This window comes from Tursiops truncatus, chromosome 2 (assembly GCF_011762595.2).
Source record: "Tursiops truncatus isolate mTurTru1 chromosome 2, mTurTru1.mat.Y, whole genome shotgun sequence".
Taxonomy (NCBI): domain Eukaryota; kingdom Metazoa; phylum Chordata; class Mammalia; order Artiodactyla; family Delphinidae; genus Tursiops; species Tursiops truncatus.
The window spans coordinates 31,573,833-31,599,268 of NC_047035.1; the positions used below are offsets into that span (position 1 = coordinate 31,573,833).

At 47.7% G+C, this 25,436-nt stretch overlaps 1 protein-coding gene across 2 annotated transcripts in view; it reads right to left on the reverse strand.

Annotated features, from left to right (window-relative positions):
- Nucleotides 1-224: 224 nt before the first annotated feature.
- TTC9 (tetratricopeptide repeat domain 9) overlaps nucleotides 225-25,436 on the reverse strand; it is a 35,361-nt gene continuing 10,149 nt past the window's right edge. Inside the window, exons 2-4 of one of the 2 annotated variants that reach the window (XM_073800314.1) lie at nucleotides 5,076-5,162; nucleotides 3,893-4,075; nucleotides 225-1,148 (exon numbers count right to left, since the gene is read on the reverse strand). In XM_073800314.1, the coding sequence (XP_073656415.1) occupies nucleotides 1,069-1,148; nucleotides 3,893-4,075; nucleotides 5,076-5,162 (350 nt within the window). In that variant the 3' untranslated portion in view covers nucleotides 225-1,068. The remainder of the gene's footprint in view (nucleotides 1,149-3,892; nucleotides 4,076-5,075; nucleotides 5,163-25,436) is intronic. The other variant, XM_019921986.3, reaches the window with a different exon arrangement.

Sequence of the window (25,436 nt, forward strand, 5' to 3'; positions counted from 1 at the left end):
CATCAAAAGAGAGGCTACACAGCCAAATCCCTGGGCAGTCTCCACAATGCCAGCCTACTCTAAAAGCACAAAGGCGCAGCCAGCATTGTACACCCCTGCGCAAATGGCTCATTGTTTTGGGGGAAGTCCCATCCTACCTGGCTGCAAGCAGCTCTGATGGAGGGTTGCGGGAGGGAGTAAAAGTGAGGGAGTGGGCCGCTTTCAACAGAAATGACAGGAACTGCTGCCTGTTAATTTATTTTTATTTACACTTAATTCGTCCGCAGTTCAGTCTCCCAGTCTATACAATGCTCTTTCCCCTAGATATCATCTCTCCCTCTCCCCGTCCCTATGTGGTCAGCCCCTGGCCCACTCTACCCTGCCCTTCTGCTGTCACAGCTGCCTGCTGGCTGGGAGTCTGGGAGAATGGTATGTGTGGTCACCAGAGGGCACTGAGAGTGGGCTTCGATGGCATGTGAATCCTGGCAGAGTCTCAGATCCCCAAGTGGGAGAGGAGAAAGCACACACCAAGACAACGAGCGAGGGAGGGAGGCAGGGCCTGAGGTTTTGGGGGTGGGGAGCGGGTCTGTGTGCAGGAATCCAGTACACAGACTCTCAGACTCTGTTGGCTTAACCAACGCTTCTGGTGTCTGTCTCATCCCTGGATTTGTCACAGTTGCCTTGAGATGCTGCAGTCTGTCAGGCAGCTGTGGAGGGGTCCAGCCCGTGGGCTCCGTGCCCGACCCCTTTGGGATGGTGCACCTGCCAGGCTCTGCCTCTGCCGGAAGCACTGGCCCAAGTCAAAGCTGCAATGGCATTCCCAACCTGTGACAGTCCTCTCCGGCTGTTCCCGCTGAAGTTAGGTCCCTCTCAGCGGCTGCCCTACCGGAAAGAGGATGTCCCTTGTCAGGGCAACCCACCAGATTCCAAATCTGCACGTCTCCTTCTTTTCACACTGGGAGTAGACAAAGAGTTGAGGGGCAATAGAAGGAGGAAGTGGGGAGAAAGGAACAGAACTCTGGGAAGAGCTCTCCACCAGCAGGTGCCTGGATGTCCCGGGTTAGGCTCGGCTCTAGAAAGGTGTTCCAGTTACATGGCTTCCTTCTCTCTCTGGGAGCATCTGCTGAGCTTCATCTCCGTCAGCTGGATATATCGAATCACGTTGGTGTCTGTGAGGAGAGAAACACACCTTAGGGAACAGCTGGTGAGGGAAACTCTTGGGTCTGTGGAGAATCAGACCAAAGCTGTATCTGCAGACCATGGACAAGCCAGACGCACCCAGCCAAGGTCCAGTGTGGCTGAAGGGCAACCAGGATGTGGTTCCTCTCTCTGACTGCTGCGCGTCTCCACGTGGACAGGTCCCTGTGACCCAGAGGACAGATGGGAAGGAGAGGAGAGACAGGGGAATTTCTCCCCTTATGTCTATGGAGCAGCAAACCCCAGTGGTCCTGAGTCAGCACAGTTAGTTGGAGTTTAACCTCAGGCAACTTAGAAGTTTGTCTGAGCCTCCTGTCTCGTCTGCAAGAAACAACCTCCGTTTTTGAGTGCCTACTTTATGCCATGTTTTTAACCTTCATCGTCTCACTGAACCCTCATTATAATCCTGTAAGGTATGTTTCATCATCCTCACTGTGACCAAAGTTAAAACTGGGCCCCGGAGAGATTAAGTCAGATGCCCAAGGAGACACACATAGTTGCTACATCTGAATCCAAAGGCTGCCTCTCCCAGGGATCATAATATCTTCCTCATAAAATTGCTATGAGGACCAAAGTAGATATGTCTAAAAGGGCTTAATCCAAATGATCAATAAATATTAGTTGATTGTAATGTTTTTTTTAAAAAAATAATTTTATTTATTTTTGGCTGTGTTGGGTCTTCGTTGCTGCACGCAGGCTTTCTGTAGCTGTGGCGAGCGGGGGCTACTCTTCGTTGCGGTGCGCGGGCTTCTCATTGCGGTGGCTTCTCTTGTTGGGAGCATGGGCTGTAGGCGCGCGGGCTTCAGTAGTTGTGGCACGTGGGCTCAGTAGTTGTGGCTCGCGGGCTCTAGAGCGCAGGGTCAGTAGTTGTGGCTCACGGGCTTAGTTGCTCCACGGCATGTGGGATCTTCCTGGACCAGGGCTCGAACCCGTGTCTCCTGCATTGGCAGGCGGATTCTTAACCACTGCGCCACCAGGGAAGCCCCTGTAATGTTTTTCAGTTGGAGAGTTTAGAAGAAATTTGCTTCATTGTCTTATCTCGTTCTTACTAGTAAGGTTAGGCAACCACCTCACCACAAACTGGGGAATTTCCCCCCAGTTCCAGCCCTTAAATTAGTGAGTGTTCTAAACATAGAACAACTATTTAGCCCTGCACACACCAAAATATGAATTAGGCTGCCTGAGATGTTTACTTCCACAAGCACAAATGAATGCTGTATAATATTCCAGAATGCCTGGCAGGGCACCCAGAACAGTACTGGCAGATAGCAGGTGCTCAAGAAAACTCTGTTGAATGAGTCCCATTCTTGGTCCTCAAGTGGCTTATAGTAGAGCTGGGGGAACACGATTTATATACAGAAAACAAATCAACAACACATAAAAATAAAGATATTAGTGTTCTTTAAAAAAATAAAGAAAAAAGCATATTGGGTATTTGCAAATTCATCCTAGCAAGACTCCTTGGAAGGAGAATTGCATTAAAAAGAAATCATCCATATGAACAACCACGGCAACAGCAAGTCAAAGTCATGGTTTAAATGATACCTTCTCAAGTGTTCCCTGGTGGCGCAGTGGTTGAGAATCCGCCTGCCGGTGCAGGGGACACGGGTTTGATCCCTGGTCCGGGAAGATCCCACACGCCGCGGAGCAACTAAGCCCGTGCGCCACAACTACGGAGCCTGCGCTCCAGAGCCCGCGAGCCACAACTACGGAGCCTGTGAGCAGCAACTACTGAAGCCTGTGCCCCTAGAGCCCGTGCTCCACAACAAGAGAAGGCACCACAATGAGAAGCCTGCACACCGCGACGAAGAGTAGCCCCCGCTCACCACAACTAGAGAAAGCCCCTGCGCAGCAACAAAGACCCAACTCAGCCAAAAATAAATAAATAAATTTATTAAAAAATAAATAAATAAATGATACCTCCTCAGAGAGGGTGTTCCTGACCACCTGGTCTGAAATAGCACCCCCTTTAATCTTGATCCTCTGACTCGGCTTTACTTCCTTCATAGCACTTACTACTACTAAATATTACGTTATCCATTTGTCTGTTTACTGTCCATCTCCTTCCATTATAAAATAAAGTCCTTGAAGGTAGCAACTTTTTTTTGTTCCCTGCTATTTACCCAGCACCTAGAAGAGTTCCTGGCCCATTGTACCTGCTCGATATATACCTGTGGCATGAATGAATGGCGGGGCTAGTGGATGTGATTTAAGCAAATGGTACAGATGACACCTGCTCTAAGGACTAGGATCTGACTGAAGGAGTTGGAGCATGCTTCCTGGAGGATGTTGGGCTTAGCCCCCAGATTATCCATTTGTATTCTGTCTCATCAACCAGAATGTGAGCTCCTCACAAGTGGGGACCGCGTCTTCTCATCTCCATCCTTGGCACCCAGCACAAATCTTGGCACATAATAAGAATACAATATGTACCCGTTGAATAAGTAAAGAGGGCTGGATTCTCGGTTGGAGAAATGAAGAATTCCATATTCTATTTGAAAAGAAGAGATGCCCAAGCTCCCTGGAACTCAGACCCCAGGCAAAGGCATGGGCTATGTGTTCTCCTTGTTCCAGGACCTAGCACACAGCTGACCCTTCATTTGCCATTTCCCTCCCTGCCTGGCCCTGCCAGCCAGGAACTCTGACCACGGCAATGAGACGGCCTGGGAGCTGCCCCAGGGGGCTGGTGGTAAGGAAAGAGCAGTTGCTGCCTTACCTGTTGGCTGTCGGGTCCTTGCTTCTTTCAGGTAGTAGAGTGCTTTGTCGTAGTCTCCAAGGTGGTAGAAGGCCACGCCGGACCGGTAAAGGGCCTTGAAATTCTCCCCTTCTTTCTTCAGGACTTTGAGGCAGTACTCTTTGACTCGTTCATAGTTCACCAGCTCAGCCTGGAGCAGGCAGGCTACAGAGGAAGGGAGAAAGAAGGGATAGTGTCATCACCACAACAGCAGCAGGCTCTGAATGTCTCCCTTTGGTTTTTCCTCTCTGACCGGAGAAGGTTTACGAGTGCTGGGGCTTTACGGTGGGGTTTATGCCGTGGAGTTTGTCATCAAATAATCCAGGGTTCTAGGATCCAGTTTCATCTTCAACAAGCTCTGTGACCTTGAGCAAGTTACCTGACCTTGTAATATGAATTGAGTCCTAACCTCCAGTGCTTTAGAATGTGACCTTCTTTGGAAATAGGGTCTTTACAAAGGTAATCCAGTTAAAGAGAGGTCATTAGAGTGGGTTCTAATCCAATCTTACCAGTGTCCTTATAAAAAGGGTACAATAGACTGAATGTTTGTGTCCCCCCGAACATTCACATGTTGAACACTAATTCCCAGAGTGACGGTATTTGGAGGTGAGGTCTTTGGGAGGTGACTAGGTATTGAGGGTGGGGCCCTTATGACTGGGATTCATGCTCTTATAAAAGAGAGCATGAGAGAGCTCCCTCACCCCTTCTGCTATGTGAGGACACAGTGAGACAACAGCCATCTATGAACCAGGAAGTGGGCCCTCACCAGACACTGAATCTGCGGTGTCTTGATCTTGGACTTCCCAGCCCCTAGAACTATGAGAAATAAGTGGTTGTTGTTTGAGCCACCCACTGTGCAATACTTTTGTTACAGCAGCCCAAAGAGACTAAGACAAATGAGAAGTTTGGACACCAAGACAGACACACAGGAAAGACGATGTGAAGAGACACAGGGAAAAGATGGCCAAGGAATGCCTGGGGCTACCTGAAGCTAGGAGAGAGGCACAGCTCTCAGAAGGAATCAACCCTGCCAACACCTTGATCTTGGACTCCTAGCCTCCAGAACCATGAGACAGAACGTATCTATTGTATAAGCCATCAGTCTGTGACACTTTTGTTGTGGCTACGGTAGGGACAAGCCACAAGAGGCAATGACAATACTAACCTTGGCCAATATTTGTCAAACGCTTCCCTTGTGCCGGATGCTTGCTTCGTTGCTTTACTTGTCTCACCTGATAGAATCTTTGGGATACTATAACGAAGGTCCAAGTATTATTCCCATTTTACAGATGAGGAAGCTGAGGCCCAGAGAGGTTTAAGTAACTTCCCAAGGACACACAACATGAAAGAGGCAAGGCTGAGATTTAAATCAAAACTGTCCAGCTCCAGAGCCCAGGTTCCTCACTGAGCTGTTGAAGGGATTATATGAAATGGTGGCACAGTATTTGACACAGGGCTTGGCACATAGTAAACACCCACACTGTTACTTCATGTCATTATAATTCTTTGCAGCCCCTGCAATCCCGTGGTGACAACTGCCTCTACTTTCCTCAAGTTCTCTTCCACACGTTTGTCTCTGCAGTCCCTGGGAGCAGGGGCCTCTGACGGGCTAGTGACCAGCCTTATACAGAGCACACCTCTGGGCGTGAGAGACCTGGGGGTCCCAGGCAAGAGGAAGCTGAGGCTGGCAGCTGCCTATGTGGGGCTCCTTCCTATTCCAGAGTCAGTTATCTCTGAGTAAACCGTCTCCCCCTTGAAGCTTTCTCTCACAGCGATCAGTCACAGGGCCAGGGCTAGGGCGAGGGTGAGGAAGCTTGTACCCTTGAGTGAGCACCTCCTTACATACTGTGCCCTAGGGGCCTCACTTGCCTCACCCTAATCCCAGCCCTGCTGAGCTACCTCGGCCTCCATTCCATCCCTCAAGCATTCAGTAGGCGTTGACTAAAGGCAAAGAGGGGTGTCAAACACACTGGAGGAATTTTTTAAAAGGGGGTGGGGTGCGGTGGCGGAAGGGCACCTGTCTGCTTCTTCAAAGTGAATGAAAACAGACTTAGCAGGTCAAACTGCTGCTTCCTGCCAAGACCTGGCTGGTGGGACGTGGGACGTGGGAGGATGCTGATGCGCTGCTCCTTTGCACCCAGGTTTCTCCCACGTTGGAAGAATCATCCTCGGGATAGAGTCAAGTCACTGATTTTAATCTTCAGGGGTCTAACTTCTGCTGCTTTGATTCCTTAAATAACTTCCCAGGGATGTGAACTGCTGATTAAGAGACCAGATCTTTCATCGGGCATTTTAGACCCAAAAAAACAAAAAAAACCCAAACAAAAAACATCCTTTTGCAGGCTGAGTTGGCGCTATGACAACCAGGAAGTGGCAGAGAATCAGCCCAGATCTGGAAATTGACCCATCACGTTCCACTCGCTACAGGGCAGGAAGCCAAACAAGTCGACAGAAGCAGCAGGTTGCTAACACCGTGGGCATGGGCGTGGGTGGCTGTGGTCTCAGAGACACGCAGACCTGCTGGCACACTAGGGGTCCACCCTGCCGAGCTGATGCCACCAGCTCCCTGCCCTCTCTTCCCTCAGCTGTGGGGTGGAGGCCCCCCTGCCCCCCTGCCCTACCCCGTTGCTGCTGGAGTTTGCCTTGGTGCTTTCACAGCTCTGCGGACAGGGAGGGCTTCTGTCATGAGGTTCCCGCCTGGGAACCTCACTGGCTGCTACCTGTGTGGGACTTGGCTCTAACAGCTGCCCCCAGAACTGAAGGGTTTCCTGTCCAAGCTTCCACAGGCCATCTCGTGTCCTCCGTTCTCAGCTGAGAGCCCTCTTCCTGTCCAGCCCTCCATCCTCAGACACTTCTGTTTGCTGACCTGAGCAGTCTAGGAAATGGATCTCTGTTTGTTTTAAAAAACAGTGTTTGAATGTCTAAAACTGGGGTGGGGGGGAAGCAAAAAGGCCTGGAAACGGGACAGTCCTCCCGCTAACACACCGTCCCCCCACCTTGGGCAAAAGAAGGATAGCAGTCGATTTCCAGGACTCATTCAGTGAAAATGCCTGGAATTCCCCTGCAGATCTGGTGTGAACTGTGAGACCTGGTTGTGGACCTGGGTTCAGACCGCAGGGGAGGTGGGGCCCGGCAGGTTACAGGGTGTGGAGGCCCTATTGGCACCAGAGGCAGAGCCCAGGGAGATGGAGAAATCTGGAGTTAGCTCGGGTCCAGATGGGCTGCCTTCCCAAAAGTCTGCACCGAGAGGGGGAATCCAGATAAGAAACAAGGGGTGGCAGGCCAGAGCTCTTAAGAAGGCCCAGGGTGGAGGAGGCAAGAGACAGTCTGGGCTGCACTCAGCCCTACCTGCGGGTGATGTTTAGGTACCTCTCTTGTTTGGGTGGGGAGTTATCTGGGGTACATATAACAAGTCCATGGGATAAGTAAAATGGGATGTTTGTAGGCACATTTTAGAGTTGAAGAAGTTAAGAAGGAGAGGTTGACCAGCAGTCTCTTGATGTTTCTTCCATGTTTCTCTGCCTGCTACCCAGGGCCTGGGGGCTGCAGGAAACCCTGAGACTAGGTCATTTTGTCCCATTGCCCTTTCTTCCTCTCTGTCATTAATCCCTTACCTTGTGTCAGAGGATACCTTACCTTACCTCAGTACCTTACATATACTATGTCTTTTCATCTTCACAGCAAATCTATGAAACAGGTTCTCCGTTATGCTTCTTTTACTGATGATGAAACCCAGTTCCAGAGAAAGTAGGTAACCTGCTGGAGGTCACTCAACTAGGAGGTGGCGGAATTACGATAGCCTCCCACTTCTGCCTGGCTCCCAAGACTGTGCTCTTGCCCATGGGTACCTGTGGGTCTACGTGTGAAGCCTTTAGAAACCACATCACCCCTCGTAAAAGACAGGGCACCTGTGTAAACAGCCTTCCTTTGGGTCCCAGGGTCAACAAAACAAAAACTAACTGCACAGAGCACTGTACAGGGCACTGGGATGAGGTGGTGAACCAAACGCCCTGCCCCGTCCTGGAGCTGATGGACTGCTGGGGAGGGCAGATGGTGCGTTATCTCAAATACCCCCGTGTGCCAAGAGCTGTGAAGGAGAAGTGATGAGTGGGAGCCTCCTGAGGCGGGAGGGCCCTAAACCAAGATCAAGTATCGTGGGAGGCTTCTTGGAAGAAGCAGTGTTTAAGCTGGGTTCCAAAGGTTGTGTTTCTCAACCTCAGCACCATAAATATTTTAACCTGGGCAATTGTTTGTTGGGGGGGGGGGATGTCCTGTGCATTGTAGGATGTCTAGCAACATCCTTGTGTTCTACACACTAGATGCCAATTGTGACAAGCAAAACAATGTCTCCAGATATCGCCAGATGTCCCCTGGTGGGGGGCGGGGGGAATCACGCTTGTGTGAGAACAGTTGATGTAGGTGGAAAGGAGAAAAATCTTTCTATGTGGGGGGGGGGGAGGGAGGGATGGAGGAAGGAAGGAAGAAGGAAAGAAAGAAAGAAAGAGAAAGGAGGAAGGAAGGAAGGAAAGAAAGAGAGAAAAGAAAGGAAGGAAGGAAGGAAGGAAGGAAGGAAGGAAGGAAGGAAGGAAGGAAGGAAGGAAGGAAGATAGAAAGAAAGAGAGATTATGGCTTATTTGAGGAGGTTTGAGTAGCCAAGCCCAGCTGGAGCAGAGAGACTGAAGGGAAGGGTAAAAGGGAATAAAGCTAGAGAAGCAAGATGAAACCAGGACACACAGACCCTTCTGGTTCATGTTGAGGATCTGGGACTTTATTCTTAGGGCAAGAGTGGATTTGGATGATAAAATAATGGTGACTCGGTTGACTCAAGCTGAGGCAGAAAGGCAGGAGAAAGGGATTCATTCAAGCGGCACCCAGGAGTCAGAACTGACTAGCATTAGGGAACCCCTGAAGCATGTTCCCTCTGCTGTTACACTCACGTGCTTGGATCCCGTCATCCCGGGAGATCCTAGCTTGCCATTTTGGATCCACTGAGGATCCACGAGTTCTCTTCCACATTGTAGCAACCTGGTCTCCATTTGAAATAAGGTTTAAAATACGAGTCTCTGTGCTCTACTGTACGGCACAGATCACTATTCTAAAGAGTACTGGGCTGGGAATCAGAAGAGCTGGATCCTCGTCCCACCTTTGCCACTAGCCAACATTAGGAAAATCACTTTCCCTTTCGGGGCCTCAGTAAAAACGAGGGGCCCACACTTCATTGAGTCATCTCTACCATACCTAACAGCCTGTGAATATCAATGTTTGCCACTTAATAGAAGGATGAAATTGTTTCACTGGTTCCTCTTCAAAAGGACTTCTGTTCTATTACTTTTGGTAAAAGGCATCTTCTGCTGCAGATGACAATCAGAAATGGGGGGGGCAGCGATTGAAGGGCTTGTCTAAGACAGTCCTGCCATGTGGAGATTTGTTCTGGCACAGAGACTGGATTATGTTCGGATGTGGTCTTCCCAAGCCAAGGCTCTGGGGCAGGATCTTCCCTGCAGGGCGTAAGCACCGCCACTGTTGGCCAGTCCCAGCTTAGGAGACAGTGGACTTGGGAAGGCAGGCCTCAGGCTAGATGGAAAGGGAGCTTGTTCTTGTCCATGGCCTTGGCTCTGAGTATATATTTGGCTTCCAAGATGCAGTTATTAAGCAGCAGATGCCCAGTGGGGAGACATGTCCAAAGTAGACATGTGGAGATGGGCCCGGGCTCCCAGACCACCATATCTAGAAGCTCTTTTTGGAGAAATATTATGAACTTTCTGGTCTCTGGGTCTTCTGACAAGTTTGAATAAATGCTGCATCCTGGAGTCAACCAAGCTGTGGAGAATTAGGACAAGCTTCCATTCTACTTGGAAAGGAGTGCTAGAAGGGAAACTGCCTTGCCTGAGCCTACCATGGGGGCAGCAGTAGTGGCCAGTGCAACTTACAAGAGAAAGGTAAACTTGGAGGACAAAATTGGGACGGTAAGTCCTCAATCGCTCCTCCCATGTGGAGATTCCTCTTCCGTTGCCAACCTTGGGTGGTTAGGGTATGATTTTATGGAAAGAGCTTGGCAGGCTTTCTTAGCTCCGCAGAGGACTCTTCGGTAGGAGAAAGAGAATCAGAAACTTAAACAGCCCCAAGCACTCACACACAGAGACAGAGGAAATCATAAGTTTGATGTTCCCCAAGGCAACCACACTGAGACCTCAGGCTAAAACACGTCAGGCTCTCCTGGCTCTGCCACCTGTTTTGTTTCTGTTTTTCCTGGTGCATGCAGGGCATGGTGACAGCCCGGGCAAAACGCCACTTGTTGGCATGAGATGAAAGGAAACTGGATGGGAGGAGGAAGACCAAGTTCATGTAGCCATTGGTTTTCTTCTGACAGCCGATTCACTACCATTTGCCCTTACCTGCTGGACGGGAGGGAAGCATGGGCTGTATGGGAGGGAAGGAGAGACCCATCTGGGGCCAGGAGTGAGGAGGGGGAACCTGCTTCATGAGGCTGCTCCCTGTTCGGAGGTGAATCGTGTCCTCCCAAAAAGGTATGTTGGAGTCCTAATCTTCAACACCTCAGAATGTGATCCCATATGGAGAGAGAGTCTTCATAGGGGTGATCAAGTCAAAATGAGGTCAGTAGGGTGGACCCTAATTCAGTACGACTGGTGTCCGTATAAAAAGGAGAAATTTGGACACAGAGTCAGACACACACAGAAAAGACGATGTGAAGAGACACAGGGAGAAGGTGGCCACCTACAGCCAAGGAATGCCAGAGGCTACCAGAAGCTAAGAGAGAGGCCTGGAACAGATTCTCCCTCACAGCTCTCGGAAGGAGCCAACCCTACCAACACCTTCATCTTGGGCTCCTAACCTCCAGAACTGTGAGACAGTGTTTCTCTGTTATTTTAAGCCATGCCGTTTGTGGTGCTTTATGATGGTGGCCTTAGGAAACGAATACACCTTGCTGGTCATTTCTTTGGGAAGTGGGCCCAGGAATTGGCTATGACGTTCCTGGGGGAGATTTTCCCAAACCAAATTATCTGACCCATTTTCAAATTGATTTCAAGGGGCGTTGGCATAGGAGTCAAGTGGAAAGAGCTTAGATCAGGATAGAGGTGACATTCGGGATATTTAACAACTGGTATAGGTCCTAACCACACGGAATAGGCACATGGGATTGTGCCGGTTCTGGGGTGTTCTGGCTGCGTCAGTGCTGGATCTGGAGATACGGTCCCAGGCTGGAATCCAAGCTCTGCCACGCACTAGCCCTGGCCCTTGGGCAGGTTACTTCCTCTCCCTCGGTCTCCTTCTTCTCATGTGTTAAATGAAGATAATAATACCTACGTTGTAGAGACTCTTGTGATGATAAAATGAAGTAATTAATGTATGTTATATGCCCCACACAGCGCTGGGCACAAACACTGATTCTCATAAATGCTAGTTCTTTAGGAAATCACTGGTCGAATGTGGTTTCCCCAGCAACGTGTTATGTTAACCAGAGGAAATTTCCATTTTGAATCCTACACACAGTGCAGGAAACTACAGCTTAATTTAAAGCCAATTTTCAAGAATAGGTCAGATATATTTTGGAGGGTAATTTAGAGGTTCTTTCTTTTTTTAGCATCTTGATTCTTTTTTTAAAAATTGAGGTAGGGACTTCCCTAGCGGTCCAGTGGTTAAGAATCTGCACTTCCACTGCAGGGGGTGCAGGTTCAATCCCTGGTCGGGGAACTAAGATCCTGCATGCTATGCGGTGTGGCCAAAGAAAATAAAAAAAGAAAAAAAAATTGAAAAAAGGTTGAGGTAAAGTTGACATAACATGATGTTCATTTCGGGTGTACAACATGGTGATTTGTTGTTTGTATATATTGCAAAATGACAGAGGGTCTTTCTGTGGCAGAGCAATGGGAATGTAGTGTGTGCAGTGAAATGATGGGTATTTTTACTTATTAGGCTTCATATCCAGGACTGCTATGACCCACCCAATTTTACCTTTCCATAAAAGTACTGATTTTCCTCTCTTTGTACACGAATGCTTACACTCAGAGTTCTGAAAACAACTTTCTTTTCTTGATTTCTCTCTTTTTTTTTCTTTCTGGACATTTACGTTGCCTCTACATTTTAGATACTGAAGTAACTTTATGATAAATATACTCATGGAGGTTTTGTTTATGTTAAATATAACCTATAATCCCAGGGTTACAATTACTAGGTCAGGGTGTGTGCCTGTCTGCGTGGCCTTTGCCACGTAACACGCAGATCTTTCCCCTTGACAGTGGCTGTTTACTTAGAGCCTTGGGCCCTCCCAAACGCCTAGGAATCTTCATTTCAGAAATAATCTATGTTTGGCTTGCTTTTATTTCACTGGGTTGTGGGGAGGGCAAAGAAGACAGCTGGAAGGAGATGGGCAAACCCCAGTTTGCACAAAGAGATGTCTACTTTCTAAGGGAGATGAAGAATTTAGGGGTAAGGCAGACCTGGGTTCTAATCCTGACTGCCCCTGGCCAGTTAGGCGGCCTTAGAAAGTGACTGGCCCTCTCTAAGACTCGTTTCCTCGTCTCTGAAATAAAGACAGCAACTCTATCGAACTCACCGGTCTGTTCTGAGGATGAAGTGAGAAAGTGCACCACAACGCTGGATGCAGCGCTGGGCCCACAGCAAATGCTCCGTGGACATGAGCCGATTCAGAGATCAGCAAAAATGCTCCGCCCCCAAACCTGTGCGGCGAGGGCAGAGCCCATCCCCGATTTCTCATTTTTCCTTTCATGGTCTCGGATGTACATAAACTCACACTTGCCACAAATGTTTCCCACACCTAGGTTTGATGTTTGGTTTTACTTACCAGTTTTCCTTTCAAAAGTGTGCTCAAAGGTGTGTTTTCCTATCAGGGGTAGGTGGGTATGTGCAGAGAACATGATAAAAGCAGCTTTGCAGCCAGAAAAGGGGGCTTAGAGAAAGAATGGGGTAGGGTTCTGGGACTATTTTCTTTTCACTTATAGATTAGACGGCCTCTGAGTCAACAGTTGGTTGTACCCTCCTCCCACCCATCTCCATCCCTAAACTGCAGACGTGAATGCTGCCTCCTGCTGCTCTCAGCCCTTCTCTCATCACGAGTAGATGATTGGGTACCACCGCCGATATTTCACTGACAGCTTTTTGGATGGGGTGGCAGACAGACCCAAAGTTGCTGGGCTCCTCTGGAGTCCTAATAATTTGGGAAAGCTAGGAGCTCTAAAAGCCAGCTGGGGCAGGAAAATGAATAGGCCTCGTTCCTGACTCTATAGGGCATGAAAGAGCCTTCGAGAGAAGACGGAAATATTTTTATGGAGAAGTCGCTGGCCAGTTTCAGTGCCTCTGAGTTAATGGATACAAGACAATGTCCCCAGCACTAGCATTCACCTGGCATCCTTGGGTTCAGACAGCTCGCCTCTCAGAGTTTCAGTTTTGAAGTGGGTAAAAATGAAGGTAATTATGGCTGCTCCCCACCTTGAAGGCTTGTGAGCGGGCTGAGAAAAGTCAGGGTTTCCCTGACATCTGATGAGAACCCCACAGTGTTTCTCATTAAATCATCCACGCTAACTGATCGTCATTAGTTAACATGGAGATTCCGGAACTCTGTGATCCACATTGTTTTCTTAAGTCTGTTTTTTTTTCGGCTGAGCTGCACAGCATGTGGGATCTCAGTTCCCCGACCAGGGATGGAACCTGCGCTCCCTGCATTGGAAGCGTGGAGTCTCACCCACCGGACCGCCAGGGAAGTCCCCGTAATCCACATTTTTAAAAAGTCCCCAGTGAGCACCTGCAGGTGGGCCGCCTCACCTGAGCTAGTACTTTACATTCTACCATTTTCGATGTATGTTTCTTCAGGATCATCTATTGGTTAAACCGTGAGAGCCCAGGATAACCATGGGAGGCCCCAGGATTACCCACAAGGGCAAACAGGTCCCAGAAAGCCATGCCCTAGAGCCAGGAAATCTGCACATGTAGGCAAACAGCTGTTCTCCGACAGTCAACATGTGACATTTTGGGTTCTTTCCTTCTTAGTGATTAGAGACTTCTGACTGGTGAATAGGAGCCCAAGCCAAGGAAATGAAGAAACAGGGTAGAACGCTGAGATGCTTCCTGATGAGCTCAGGAGAATCTAGCCTTGCACCATAGGCAGTATTCATCTATCCTCCCAGAAGGGTAGTAAGAGTAAGAGCAGGTAACCTTGATCAAGCATGAATTGGCCAGGGAGTGTTCTAAGCATTAACCCATTTAATCTGGACAACAGCCTATGAGGTAGGTTCTAGTATTTTGCCCATTTTCTAGATGGGGAAACTAAGGCCCAAGGAAGTTCAGTCACTTGCCAAAGGTCACAAAGCTAATATGCATCAGGGCCGGGATTTGATTCTAAGCCATCTGTCACCTGAGACCGTGATCTTAAGCATTACCCACAGTGCTGTCTTAGAATGTTCAACTGCCTATAATGAATTTTAATTCAGTTCCTTCATTAGACAGCTTTGAGGCTTGAGTTCTGCTTCTTGCCAGGTGCAACTGTGGGACTCTGTCAGTACCAAACTGTGCTCATTTTATTTGTATACTTTATCTGTATACATCTCATTTGGAAGCTTCCTATATAACTCTCCGGGACCCTCTACCCCTCTTATGTCTCTGCATTCAAAGACAAAAACAAACAAACAAAACCAAGTGCAAAGTTTCCACCAAGGCTTCTCTTTTTTAAGTCCTAAAACCACCTGCATCTCCAATTCCATTGAGAGTCGGCTGTGATCCTAATAGGGCTGACATGACACATCTCTGGTTTCTTCCTGAAACAACATCCATCTTAGCTGCTGCTGGCCAGACTAACACCAACAGTATTATTTTTTAATTGAAATTTTTATTGAGATAATATTAGATTCACATACAGTTGTAAGAAATAATACAGAGATCCCTTGCACCCTTTATCCAGTGTCCCCAATGATAACATCTTATAAAACTATAGTATAATATATTGACTACCATATTGACACTGATACAATCTGCAGATCTTATTCAGGTTTTCCAGCTTCACTTGTACTCATGTGTGTGTGTGTGTGTGTGTGTGTGTGTTAATTCTATACCATTTATCACATACGTGGTTTCCTGTGTCTACCCCCAAAGTTAAGTTACAGAACAGTTCCATCACAGGAGGGATCCCGTTGCCCTTTTATAACTACATCCATATCCCTCCTGTATCCCCACCTCCTTTTTCACCCCTGACAACCACTAATCTGTTCTCCATGACTAAAATTTTGTCATTTCAAAGTGTTACATAAATGGAATCATATAGTATGAAGTTGTTGAGAATTAGCTTTTTTTCACTTAGCATAATCTTGAGATAATCCCCTTGAGATGCATCCAAGCTGTTACAAGTATCAATAGGTCATTCCTTTTCGTTGCTGAGTAGTATTCCATGGTATGGGCGTACCAGAGTTTGTTTGACCGTTCATCTGTTGAAGGACATCTGGGCCATTTCCAGTGTTTGGTTATTATGAATGATGCTGCTATGAAGAGTTGTGGACAGCATTCAGTCTCTCACCATCATTAGTATGATGTTAGCTTTAGTTTTTTTGGTAGATGCTCTTTATCAAGATCAGGTAATTCCCCTCTATTTCTAACTTGCTGGGAAGTTACCATCTTTCTAATACCTGTGAATTATAGTACAACCCTCCCTGATGGTAACACTTTCACAGAACATGTAGGGTGGTCTTTTTATAATGAGGCCAGATCTACAGGTACAGTCATCAGGTGGGCCCTTTTGTTTCCCAATGAATAAAATCATTTTTCACAGCCATAGACTCAGCTCATGCCCATCATGGTAGCTATTTATGACACATACCTTCTTTGCTTTCCAGACAAGCATCTGTAGGGCATCTGTAAACCCTCACACAGCAAAGCTACATCATACTGGTTTACACACATTGTATGCTCAGGAAGTAGTAATACCAAACACTTATATAGCGTTTCATGACTCACTTGACCTTGACAGTGACTCTGGGAAAATAGGTCTTATTAGTCCTGCTTCCAAGAGCTGAGGCTTAAAGAAGTTAAGTGATTTGCTAAGGCCATTTGAGTTTTAGGGAAAGAGCCAGGACTGTCTAAGCCCAAGCCCACATTGGTTCCCCTCCAGCAGAGCTGGTGGGTAAAGAGACCTGGACTCACTGATTCCTGAAGGTCTTTTCCAAGTCTAAGGCACTGGGAAGCTATGACAACTTCCTGCTGACTCAGGAAGCCAGCACCCTTCAAGTGGCAGTATCTTCATTCACATCATTCTTGCCCTGCCTGGCGCCTAGATAGAGTTTCCCCATCACTGCTGATGCTGTTCCCATGACCAGGGATCGTCTGCCTTTATCCCATGGGCTAAATCTCCTGATTCCATTCACATGAATTTCTGACCTTCTATTTTTCCAATCTAGCACATGCTTAACATGGATTCAAATAAACATTGCGAAGTGTTTCTTTTGTTTTGTTTTAGCGACATTATTCTTGGAGGTCTCTTTACACCATTCCCAAGCTGCCCTTTGTTTCCCGCCCTTCGAATTCTTCACATGGATGTCCCCAGCATTCAAGGGCTGCTGCATCCCTCTCACCATCACCACACAATCCTGGGTACAGGCTCTTCGTAAACGTATTCGATGAGGATTCATTCATCACGGCCTGTGCCGGGGCTTTGTAAGGAAATGGAGAGCATTCAAAAGATATTGATATCTTCAAGGAGTTTATATTCTTCTTATTCACCCTCTGTTGGCCACTACTTGGCTGTGAAAGTGGCATTTGAAAGAGCTCAAGTGAAAAACCAGTCTAAAACTCTTATAAGCTAAAAGCTTATGTTGATAGTCCTTTAAGGGATATCGAAATCTGCTCAAGAGAGTTGTAATGCCAAAGCCTGAGGTCAGCTCAGCCTTTTGGTGCCTGTCACATGCTCCTGTTCATGAGGGAAGGAGCAGACTTGGGTGCTACAGCAGCATACTTACAAGTTATCCCATCCACGGCCCCCAACTCTTATCGACTTCATTGTGGTATATACACAGAGAGAAGTGGAGTAGTAGGAAGAAGGTAGGACAGGATTACTGTTTGTCTTCATTAACACCCTTTCTTGGGTTAGAAGTGGGACTTTGGAAGGGCCAGTTGGGCCATCTGGAATATGACAATGAGTATATACCCAGAAACATTCAGAAGAAACCCATTGCCTGATAGTATCTTTACCTTGTTAGCTCTGGCCAAGGACACATGTCATGCCCATTGGCAGGAATTCTGAGCCAGGATGGGGGAAAATCTCAGAAGCCAAAATGCCATCTTGTTCTCTTTTTAGACTTTAAAAAATACCTCTCCTGTTCTGATCACCTCTCCCTCCATCCTTCTGTGACCCCAGCAACACCTCTCCTGTTCCTATTGCCTCTCCTGCCATCTTTCCATGCCAACAGGGCAAATACCACGTAACCAGATATGTTTGGAGATAAGTTAGTTAACAGGCACACGTGTAGCAGAAAGAGCACCTTTGTGGCCTCTCTGTGGCAGCACTGTGTGTATTAGCAAAGTATTGGAAATAACTTGAAGATCCATCAGTAGGAGATTGGCTAAATAAATAACAGGGCATTGGTATAATGGAACATGACGCGTACATTAAATCATGCTGTAGAAAAATAATGACACGGAAAAATGTTTTTAGTGTAAAATATTGGTGGAAAAAGTTGTGAACGTTTGTGCAGTACAACCTGAATCTTGTGAAAGATAAATGTGTGTGTGTGTGTGTGTGTGTGAGTATGTGTGTATCAGGGTGAAGAATGTGTGATAACAGGCATCAGAGTTCCTCTTAGGGAAGAAATTATCTTTTTTTAGAATACCCTCATCAACTGTGATTTTATTAAAAAAAAAAATCGCCTCTGCCCATTATGTCTTCAAAGAGAGAAGTGGGGGAACCTGGGAGGAGAGATGCAGGAAAGGCTTCTGAAGGGTTTACTGAGCAGAAAGCACTGGCTGTTCACGGAGCACCAATTTGGAGAGACCCAGGGTCATGAGAGGACTCCAGGCATTGTGGCAGAGGAGTGCCGGTAAGGCGGGATTGAAAGGAGGCTCCAGGGGACATGGCTGCTAGTGCTTTTATTCCCAGGACACCTGATCAAGCCAGGCGCTTTCCTCATCCGACATGAGGAAGGCAGCTCAGGAAACTGGCGCCAGCATAAGACACAAGAGAACAGGCAGAGCAGGCATGAGGCTGCCAGCTTAGCAGCTTCTCCCTCTTGCAGGGGCCTTGCCTTCCTCCACAGCCTCCTTTCCCCAGAGCACCAGTCAACTTTCTTGCTTGTGAAGCTGCCCGGGGAACCCAGCTGATCACAGCATATATCTTCTCTTCCTGGAACATCCTTGCTCTCTGCTCTCAGACTCTGAACTGGTCTAACTTGTGAGAGAATCCGAAGTTCTTTCCCTACTAGTTCAGTTCAAAGAAAGGGTCAGAGAATCCTGGGGCAGAGGATGGAAAGTGGCAGAGAACAGACACCGTCTAACTGAGGCTTATTCGCTTGCACAACCTCAGGCCAGAGACATGTCTGCCTAGAACCCAGCAGTTTCTCATTTATTGATTTACTTATTTATTGTTCGCTGTGTTGGGTCTTCGTTGCTGCACACGGGCTTTCTCTACTTGCGGCAAGCGGAGGCTACACTTCATTGCAGTGCGCGGGCTTCTCATGGCGGTAGCTTCTCTTGTTGCGGAGCTCAGGCTCTAGGCGTGTGGGCTTCAGTAGTTGTGGCACGTGGACTCAGTAGTTGCGGCGCACGGGCTTAGTTGCTCCGTGGCATGTGGGATCTTCCTGGATCAGGGCTCGAACCCATGTCCCCTACATTGGCAGGTGGTTTCTTAACCACTGCACCACCAGGGAAGTCCCAACTCAGCAGTTTCTAAGTGTTTTCTGGACCGCCTTATATCCTGAGAAGCTGGAAGCAGGCATAGACCTCAGGGCCCAAAGGTCCTTGGTTCTGCTGGAGCTCAGCTGCCCTTCAGAGGAAGCCTGATGGGTTACTTGTTCATCCAGCCCCGTGGGCCCAGGTAGGAAACATCCATACCAAAGACTGTTGGTTCACACCTTGCTTGCCTCCCCTGCACTTAAGAGCTGAAACTTGCTCTTAAGTGGCTACAGTGCAGGGGAGGCGAGCAAGGTGTGACCCCTCTATTGCTCACTTGCTTCCCATGCTCCCCCATAGCCTCCTTTGCTGAGTCCTTTCTCCTCCCCTCTTGCACACTTTCCCGCCATAGTTCCTACCGGAGTAGGAGTTAGATTTACACATAGCCATCATCTATTTTTTTTTATATTTTATTTATTTATTTTTGAAATTTATTTATTTTTGGCTGCGTTGGGTCTTCATTGCTGTGCACGGGCTTTCTCTAGTTGCGCCGAGCAGGGCTACTCTTCATTGCGGTGTGCAGGCTTCTCATTGTGGTGGCCTCTCTTGTTGCAGAGCACGGGCTCTAGGTGCACGGGCTTCAGTAGTTGTGGCATGTAGACTCAGTAGCTGTGGCCCACGAGCTTAGTTGCTCCGGCATGTGGGATTTTCCCTGACCAGGGATCGAACCCGTGTCCCCTGCATTGGCAGGCGGATTCCCAACCACTGCGCCACCAGGGAAGTCCCCGTAGCCATCATCTATTAAGCATCTGTTACGTGCCAGGCACTGTGCTAGGCATGCGTGCATGTATCCTTTAATTTCAATCACCATCACAATCCTGTTTGGTGCATACTACTACTCCCATGTTATAAGGGAAGCAGAAGCTTGTCAAGATTAGGACCATCCCAAGGTTAACGGAGGAGTCGATGGGAAGTCAGGAGTCAAACCCAGATCCTCTTATGTAGGGCGCGGTCAGCTAACTGCTACGCGGCAGGAAGCTGAAATAAGCTGAGTCATCCTTCCTGTGGCCACTGCGCTTGCGCTAAGTAGCGACCTATCCGATGCTGGCTCACAAATCGCACCATCGGCGAAAGCCAATCACAGAGCGACACATGTTCTTAATCCCTATATAAGCAGACTGCTATAGGATTGCGGGGTCTTCCTTCCATCTTTCTTCAACCAAGCTGTGCTCCAATAAAGTGTGATACGAGAAGAATCTTGCGTGTGGCGGCTCGTTATTCTGCCGGTCAGAAACGGCTCGCCGCAAGTGGTGCCGAAACCCGGGAACTTCGCGCCCTGCATGGAGGACCGATTCAGAACTCGACACACGGAGTGAACCGTCGGTGAGTAGTCCAGTCAAGATAGCGTATCAGAGAATGAACAAACAGGGACTACGGTAGACAGGCCTGAAATTATGAAAAGAGAAAAAAGAAAACAAAAGGAAAAGCAAGAAACGGTGCCAGGATTATATCCAATCCTAGATGAGTTTAAGGAATTATATTTGTTTCAAGATGAATTAAATCCTAGAGAAGAAAAAGATTTAGAAGGAGCGGCCGCGGCAAAGGAGAAGTTTCAGGGAATTTAACCAAGATTATACAGGGCGGCACAGAACCATTTTCCGATTTTGTAGCTAGAATGATGGAGGCTGCCGGACGGATTTTTGGTAATGTAGATGAGGCTATGCCATTAGTAAAACAATTAGTTTATGAACAATGCACAGGGGAGTGTCGCAGAGCGATAACACCTTATAAAGGGAAGGGCATTGAAACCTGGATGAAAGCATGTAGAGAGATCGGAGGGCCCTTGTCTAATACAGGGCTTGCTGCGGCTGTGCTGGCTGCCGCCCACAGTGTACAGAACCCTGCCAAGTCAGGGGTTTGTTTCCAATGTGGAAAGCCTGGGCACATTAAGAAACAGTGCAAAAATGCAGGTGCGAGACCTAAAATGCTACAAGCTCAAAGAGTTCCAGGAACTTGTCCTAGATGCAAAAAAGGAAAACATTGGGCTAATGAATGTAGATCTGTTAAAGCTATAAATGGGCAGCCCATTCAGCCCGCTGCACAGGTAAATATCCATACAGCCAATTCAAAAAACGGGATAACCTTCAGCCACTCCGACCCCAAGGCGAGCCACGTCAGGCTCCGCAGGGTTGGACCTCCGTGCCACCTCCAGAATGGTATTATATGCACAGACACCCAAAGTTAGCTCCAAGGATGGGGAAGGGATGTCTGAAGTCGCACAAAATATTATGCTTAAATCGGGATTTATACCTAATAGAGGGATAAGACGTAAGTTATAAGGCATGACCGCCCCTATAGGAGCCCGCGGAAATTTAAACCGCCGAGGCTTGGGTTTTTCTCAAGGGTCACTGAGTTTATGATTACATGGAGGACCACAACACCTGTGTGGGTACCTCAGTGGCCTTTGTCAAAGGAAAAGCTGGAGGCGGCATCCAAACTAGTGGATGAGCAGTTACAATTAGGGCATTTAGAACCCTCCTAGTCACCCTGGAATAATTAAGAAAAAATTAGGGAAATGGCGTCTTTTCTATTCCTTTGAATAGTCGAGATAAAGCCTCTTGTATGGAGTTGCTTGAACAGGCCTTAGGCGTTTTGATTAAATATTTAGGGAATGGGGGATTGTTTCTTGCTCCCGAGGGAATACAGAAGGGAGATGTTGTAAATTTTTTAGGAGCCTGATCTTAATTCCCCACGCCAATTGACCCCAGAAGCCCATCAGGCACTTCAAAAGGTAGAACAAGCTATTACAAATGCACAATTAGAACGCTGTGATGATTCTCAACCTGTTTGGATGTGTCCTTTTAATTTAATTTCCACACGCGCTCTAACAGCGCTAGACTCTACGACACAGGCTCAAGAGTTTCATAAGCTATATCATGTGTCATCTACAGTCTTAAGAAAAAAATTTAACATTACCAGAGCTTTGGCTAGGAATATTGTGAAGAGTTGTTACCCAAAAGACTGGGGTTAACCCCAGAGGCATTCCAAAAGCTTTGCTCTTTTTTGTCAAAAAAATGCAGGTGATTCATATTACAGGCTTGCCCTATAATCCACAAGGCCATGGCCGACGAAAAGCCCAAGGAAGGAGTCAAGACTGAGAACAACGATCATATTAATTTGAAGGTGGCGGGGCAGGATGGTTCTGTGGTGCAGTTTAAGATTAAGAGGCATACACCACTTAGTAAACTAATGAAAGCCTATTGTGATTTACATTTAAATGATGATAAAGAAACCTCTGCTGAACGCCATGTGGCAACAAACCATAAAAATTATGGCAAAGTGATGTGGAAAGATGTGTTGTCCAATCAATGGAAGGGCCCGGATCGTGTTATTACTCGATCCAGGGGATCTCTTTGTGTCTCCCCACAGGATCAAGATCCGATCTGGGTGCCATCAAGACTGACGAGAATTGTTGAAGAAAACTTCGGAGAAGATGCTGAGCTGGATGTTCCTGATGATTCTTAATCGAAGTCTTTGTATTAGTTGGAATTCCACAAAGGATTATTCAAATTGTGCAACTGAGTGCTGCCGGGCTGGAGCCCGTTGCCTTTGGAGATTTTGCCTCTTGGCTCTCTTCTGCCTTTTCCTCCTTTGGGGAGTGGGTGGGGGTAGGAATCTTTGGAGTCTGCTGTGTATTTGGGATTATGCTGTGTCTCTGGTTGGTCTGTCGTGTGCGCATCAGGGCACATCGAGATAGGGTCCTGCTCACTCAGGCACTTCTGGCTATTAAGGAAGGAGATTCTCCTGCAGCCTGGCTCTCCGCCCTGAATAATTCGAAATGATTGCCCTTGCACAGAGAGGCCTTGTTGCCATTGCACCTCTATAGGGAGTCATCCATTGTCCTGATTGCCCTTGCACAGAGAGGCCTTGTTGCCATTGCACCTCTATAGGGAGTCATCCATTGTCCTGATTGCCCTTGCACAGAGAGGCCTTGTTGCCATTGCACCTCTATAGGGAATCAGCCATTATTCTGAGTCAGCCTTTGCACCCTGCAGCCCTTGTTGGCATTGCACGCAGGAAGGTGTCTCAGACATGCCAACGGAAAACTGCCCTCGAACAGTGAGCACATCATGAGGTGAACACTTGTACGGGCTACATTCCGCTTGGTGTTCTAATAAATAAAAAAGGGGGAGATGTAGGGCGCGGTCAGCTAACTGCTACGCGGCAGGAAGCTGAAATAAGCTGAGTCATCCTTCCTGTGGCCACTGCGCTTGCGCTAAGTAGCGACCTATCCGATGCTGGCTCACAAATCGCACCATCGGCGAAAGCCAATCACAGAGCGACACATGTTCTTAATCCCTATATAAGCAGACTGCTATAGGATTGCGGGGTCTTCCTTCCATCTTTCTTCAACCAAGCTGTGCTCCAATAAAGTGTGATACGAGAAGAATCTTGCGTGTGGCGGCTCGTTATTCTGCCGGTCAGAAACGGCTCGCCGCACTCTTACACTAAGTAAAGATCTTTTCCTTCAGGCCACCTTGCCCTACAGGTTTTCTGTGCTCCCTTTCTTCCCTCCCATCTTCACTGGCACACACAGGAACACAGCCCTTCTCTCTCTCTCTAGGTATCAGGGAGAATTCCACACAAGTTCCAATGACCCAGTGGCACCTACAGCCTGAGGTTCAGGTCCATTCAAGAAAGGAGCTCCGTTTTGACTCAGCATGAGCAGTTGGCCTAGAATCACATCCCCCAAATCCTCAGATCTGGCCCAGACTCCTCAGGGCTCTCCAGTCTTGAGCCAATGGTGGCAACTCTCTGAGATGCTATAGCTTAGCCAGCAACTGCTCCCTGAAACTCTTGGCCCTGCCGCTGCCAGTTCATTTCCTAACAGCTTTTTTTTTTTTTTTTTCCCCTCCATCAGAACTTCCTGGCCTAATACAGCTAGTCTTGCCAGATTTCTTATGGTGAACGACTGCCTGCTTAGAACCAAAGTCTGAATTTTGGAATAATCTGAGAAGGTGTAGCAGCAGTAGGTAATCTCTGGTACCATCGATTCAGATTCCAGGGCCCAGGCAATGTTTTATAGAGGCTTCCCACCCCTAATCTGGTTTCTCTCTGAGACCCTCTGTCTGACTCTATCGTCCGGGGAGACTGCCATTTACTTTGGTTTACCCTCAGATTTGCAAGGTTACCTTGGAAATCTTAGTTGAGATCTTTATGCCTATTTGTCAGCACATATCAGTAAACGGGAACAAAAGAGAGCTCGTTTCCTGTTTCCTTCCTAAATCTGGTTGCTTCCAGAGAGAGAGGCTAGAAGGTGGGGGAGAGGGGAGCTAAAGGGTCTTCAAACTCCTAGACAGTTCAGCACTTCCGAAAGGGGACTCGGAGGGCATGTGACCCAACACCGATTGTTTACATATGAGGAAACTGAGGCTCAGCGTGATGTGACTTTTCCAAAGTCACGGAGCAAGTTGACGGCAGACTCTAGATTAGAACCCTGTTCCCACAACCGCATGCCATGTTTTGAGGCGAACACAGTGGATTTGAGATTTGGGCTGTGAAGAGCCATGGCAAGTATCCAATAAAGATCTGATGATTGAGTGAGCTTCCTTCTGGGTGCTGTGTCTGAGCTATCGATGGGCAGGACTTCCTAGACTCAGGGGCCAACAAGCATCTTGGACATGGACCACCCATATGGTCCCTTCCTCCACACCAGCAGCACATCACTAATGCTCAGGACCAGTTTGTATCACAAGCTCTGACCCAACTTTCTTCCCTGCCTCACCAGCAGATGCAAACCGTCACTCACGTGCTACTGAGTCCAAAGGGGCGTCTCCCTACTGTGGGGTACCATGCTGCCAGGATCCAGCCCTATGTGTGCATGGGGGTGGTGGGCACTGCAGAAAGGATAAGTCATATTATGGGAAACTAAGAGAAAGTCTGAGGCTTGGGATAAGTTTGCTTGACATCTTTGGTGTTACAGTCTGACAGGATTAGACAAGGCACAGATAATGTCCAGAACGGCATTAAAAATTATGTGTATGAGGTAGGTTTTCTTCGGGAATATAAAAGAAGAAAGCAAAACTACCCATAATCTTTCTACACAGATAATCCTGTCATCGTTTTTCGTAAAAAATAAAAGTAATAATGCATATACTTAGAAAAGTCATGCACTATGGAAAGATTTAGAATAAAAAGTTAAAAAAGGACATGGAGGAACCTTAAATGCATATGACTAAGTGAAAGAAGCCAGTCTGAAAAGGCTACACACTGTATAATTCCAACTATAGGACATTCTGGAAAAGGCAAACTATGGAGACAGTAAAAAGATCAGTGGTTGCCAAGGGTGGGGCGTAAGACATAAAGAGGCAGAGCACAGAGGATTTTTAGGGCAGTGAAAGCACTCGGTATGGTACCACAGTGATGGGTACATGTCATCATACATTTGTCTAAACCCACAGAATGTACAACACAAGAGTGAACCCGAAGTAAACTGTGGACTTTTGGTGATCATGACGTGTCGGTGCAGATTCACCAACTGTAACAAATGTACCCCTCTGGTGGGGAGTGCTGATAACGGGGGAGGCTAGGCATGTATGGGTGCAGGGAGTATATGAGAAATCTCTGTCCCTTCCCCTCAATTTTGCTGTAAACCTTAAACTGCTCTAAAAACAATCAAGTCTTA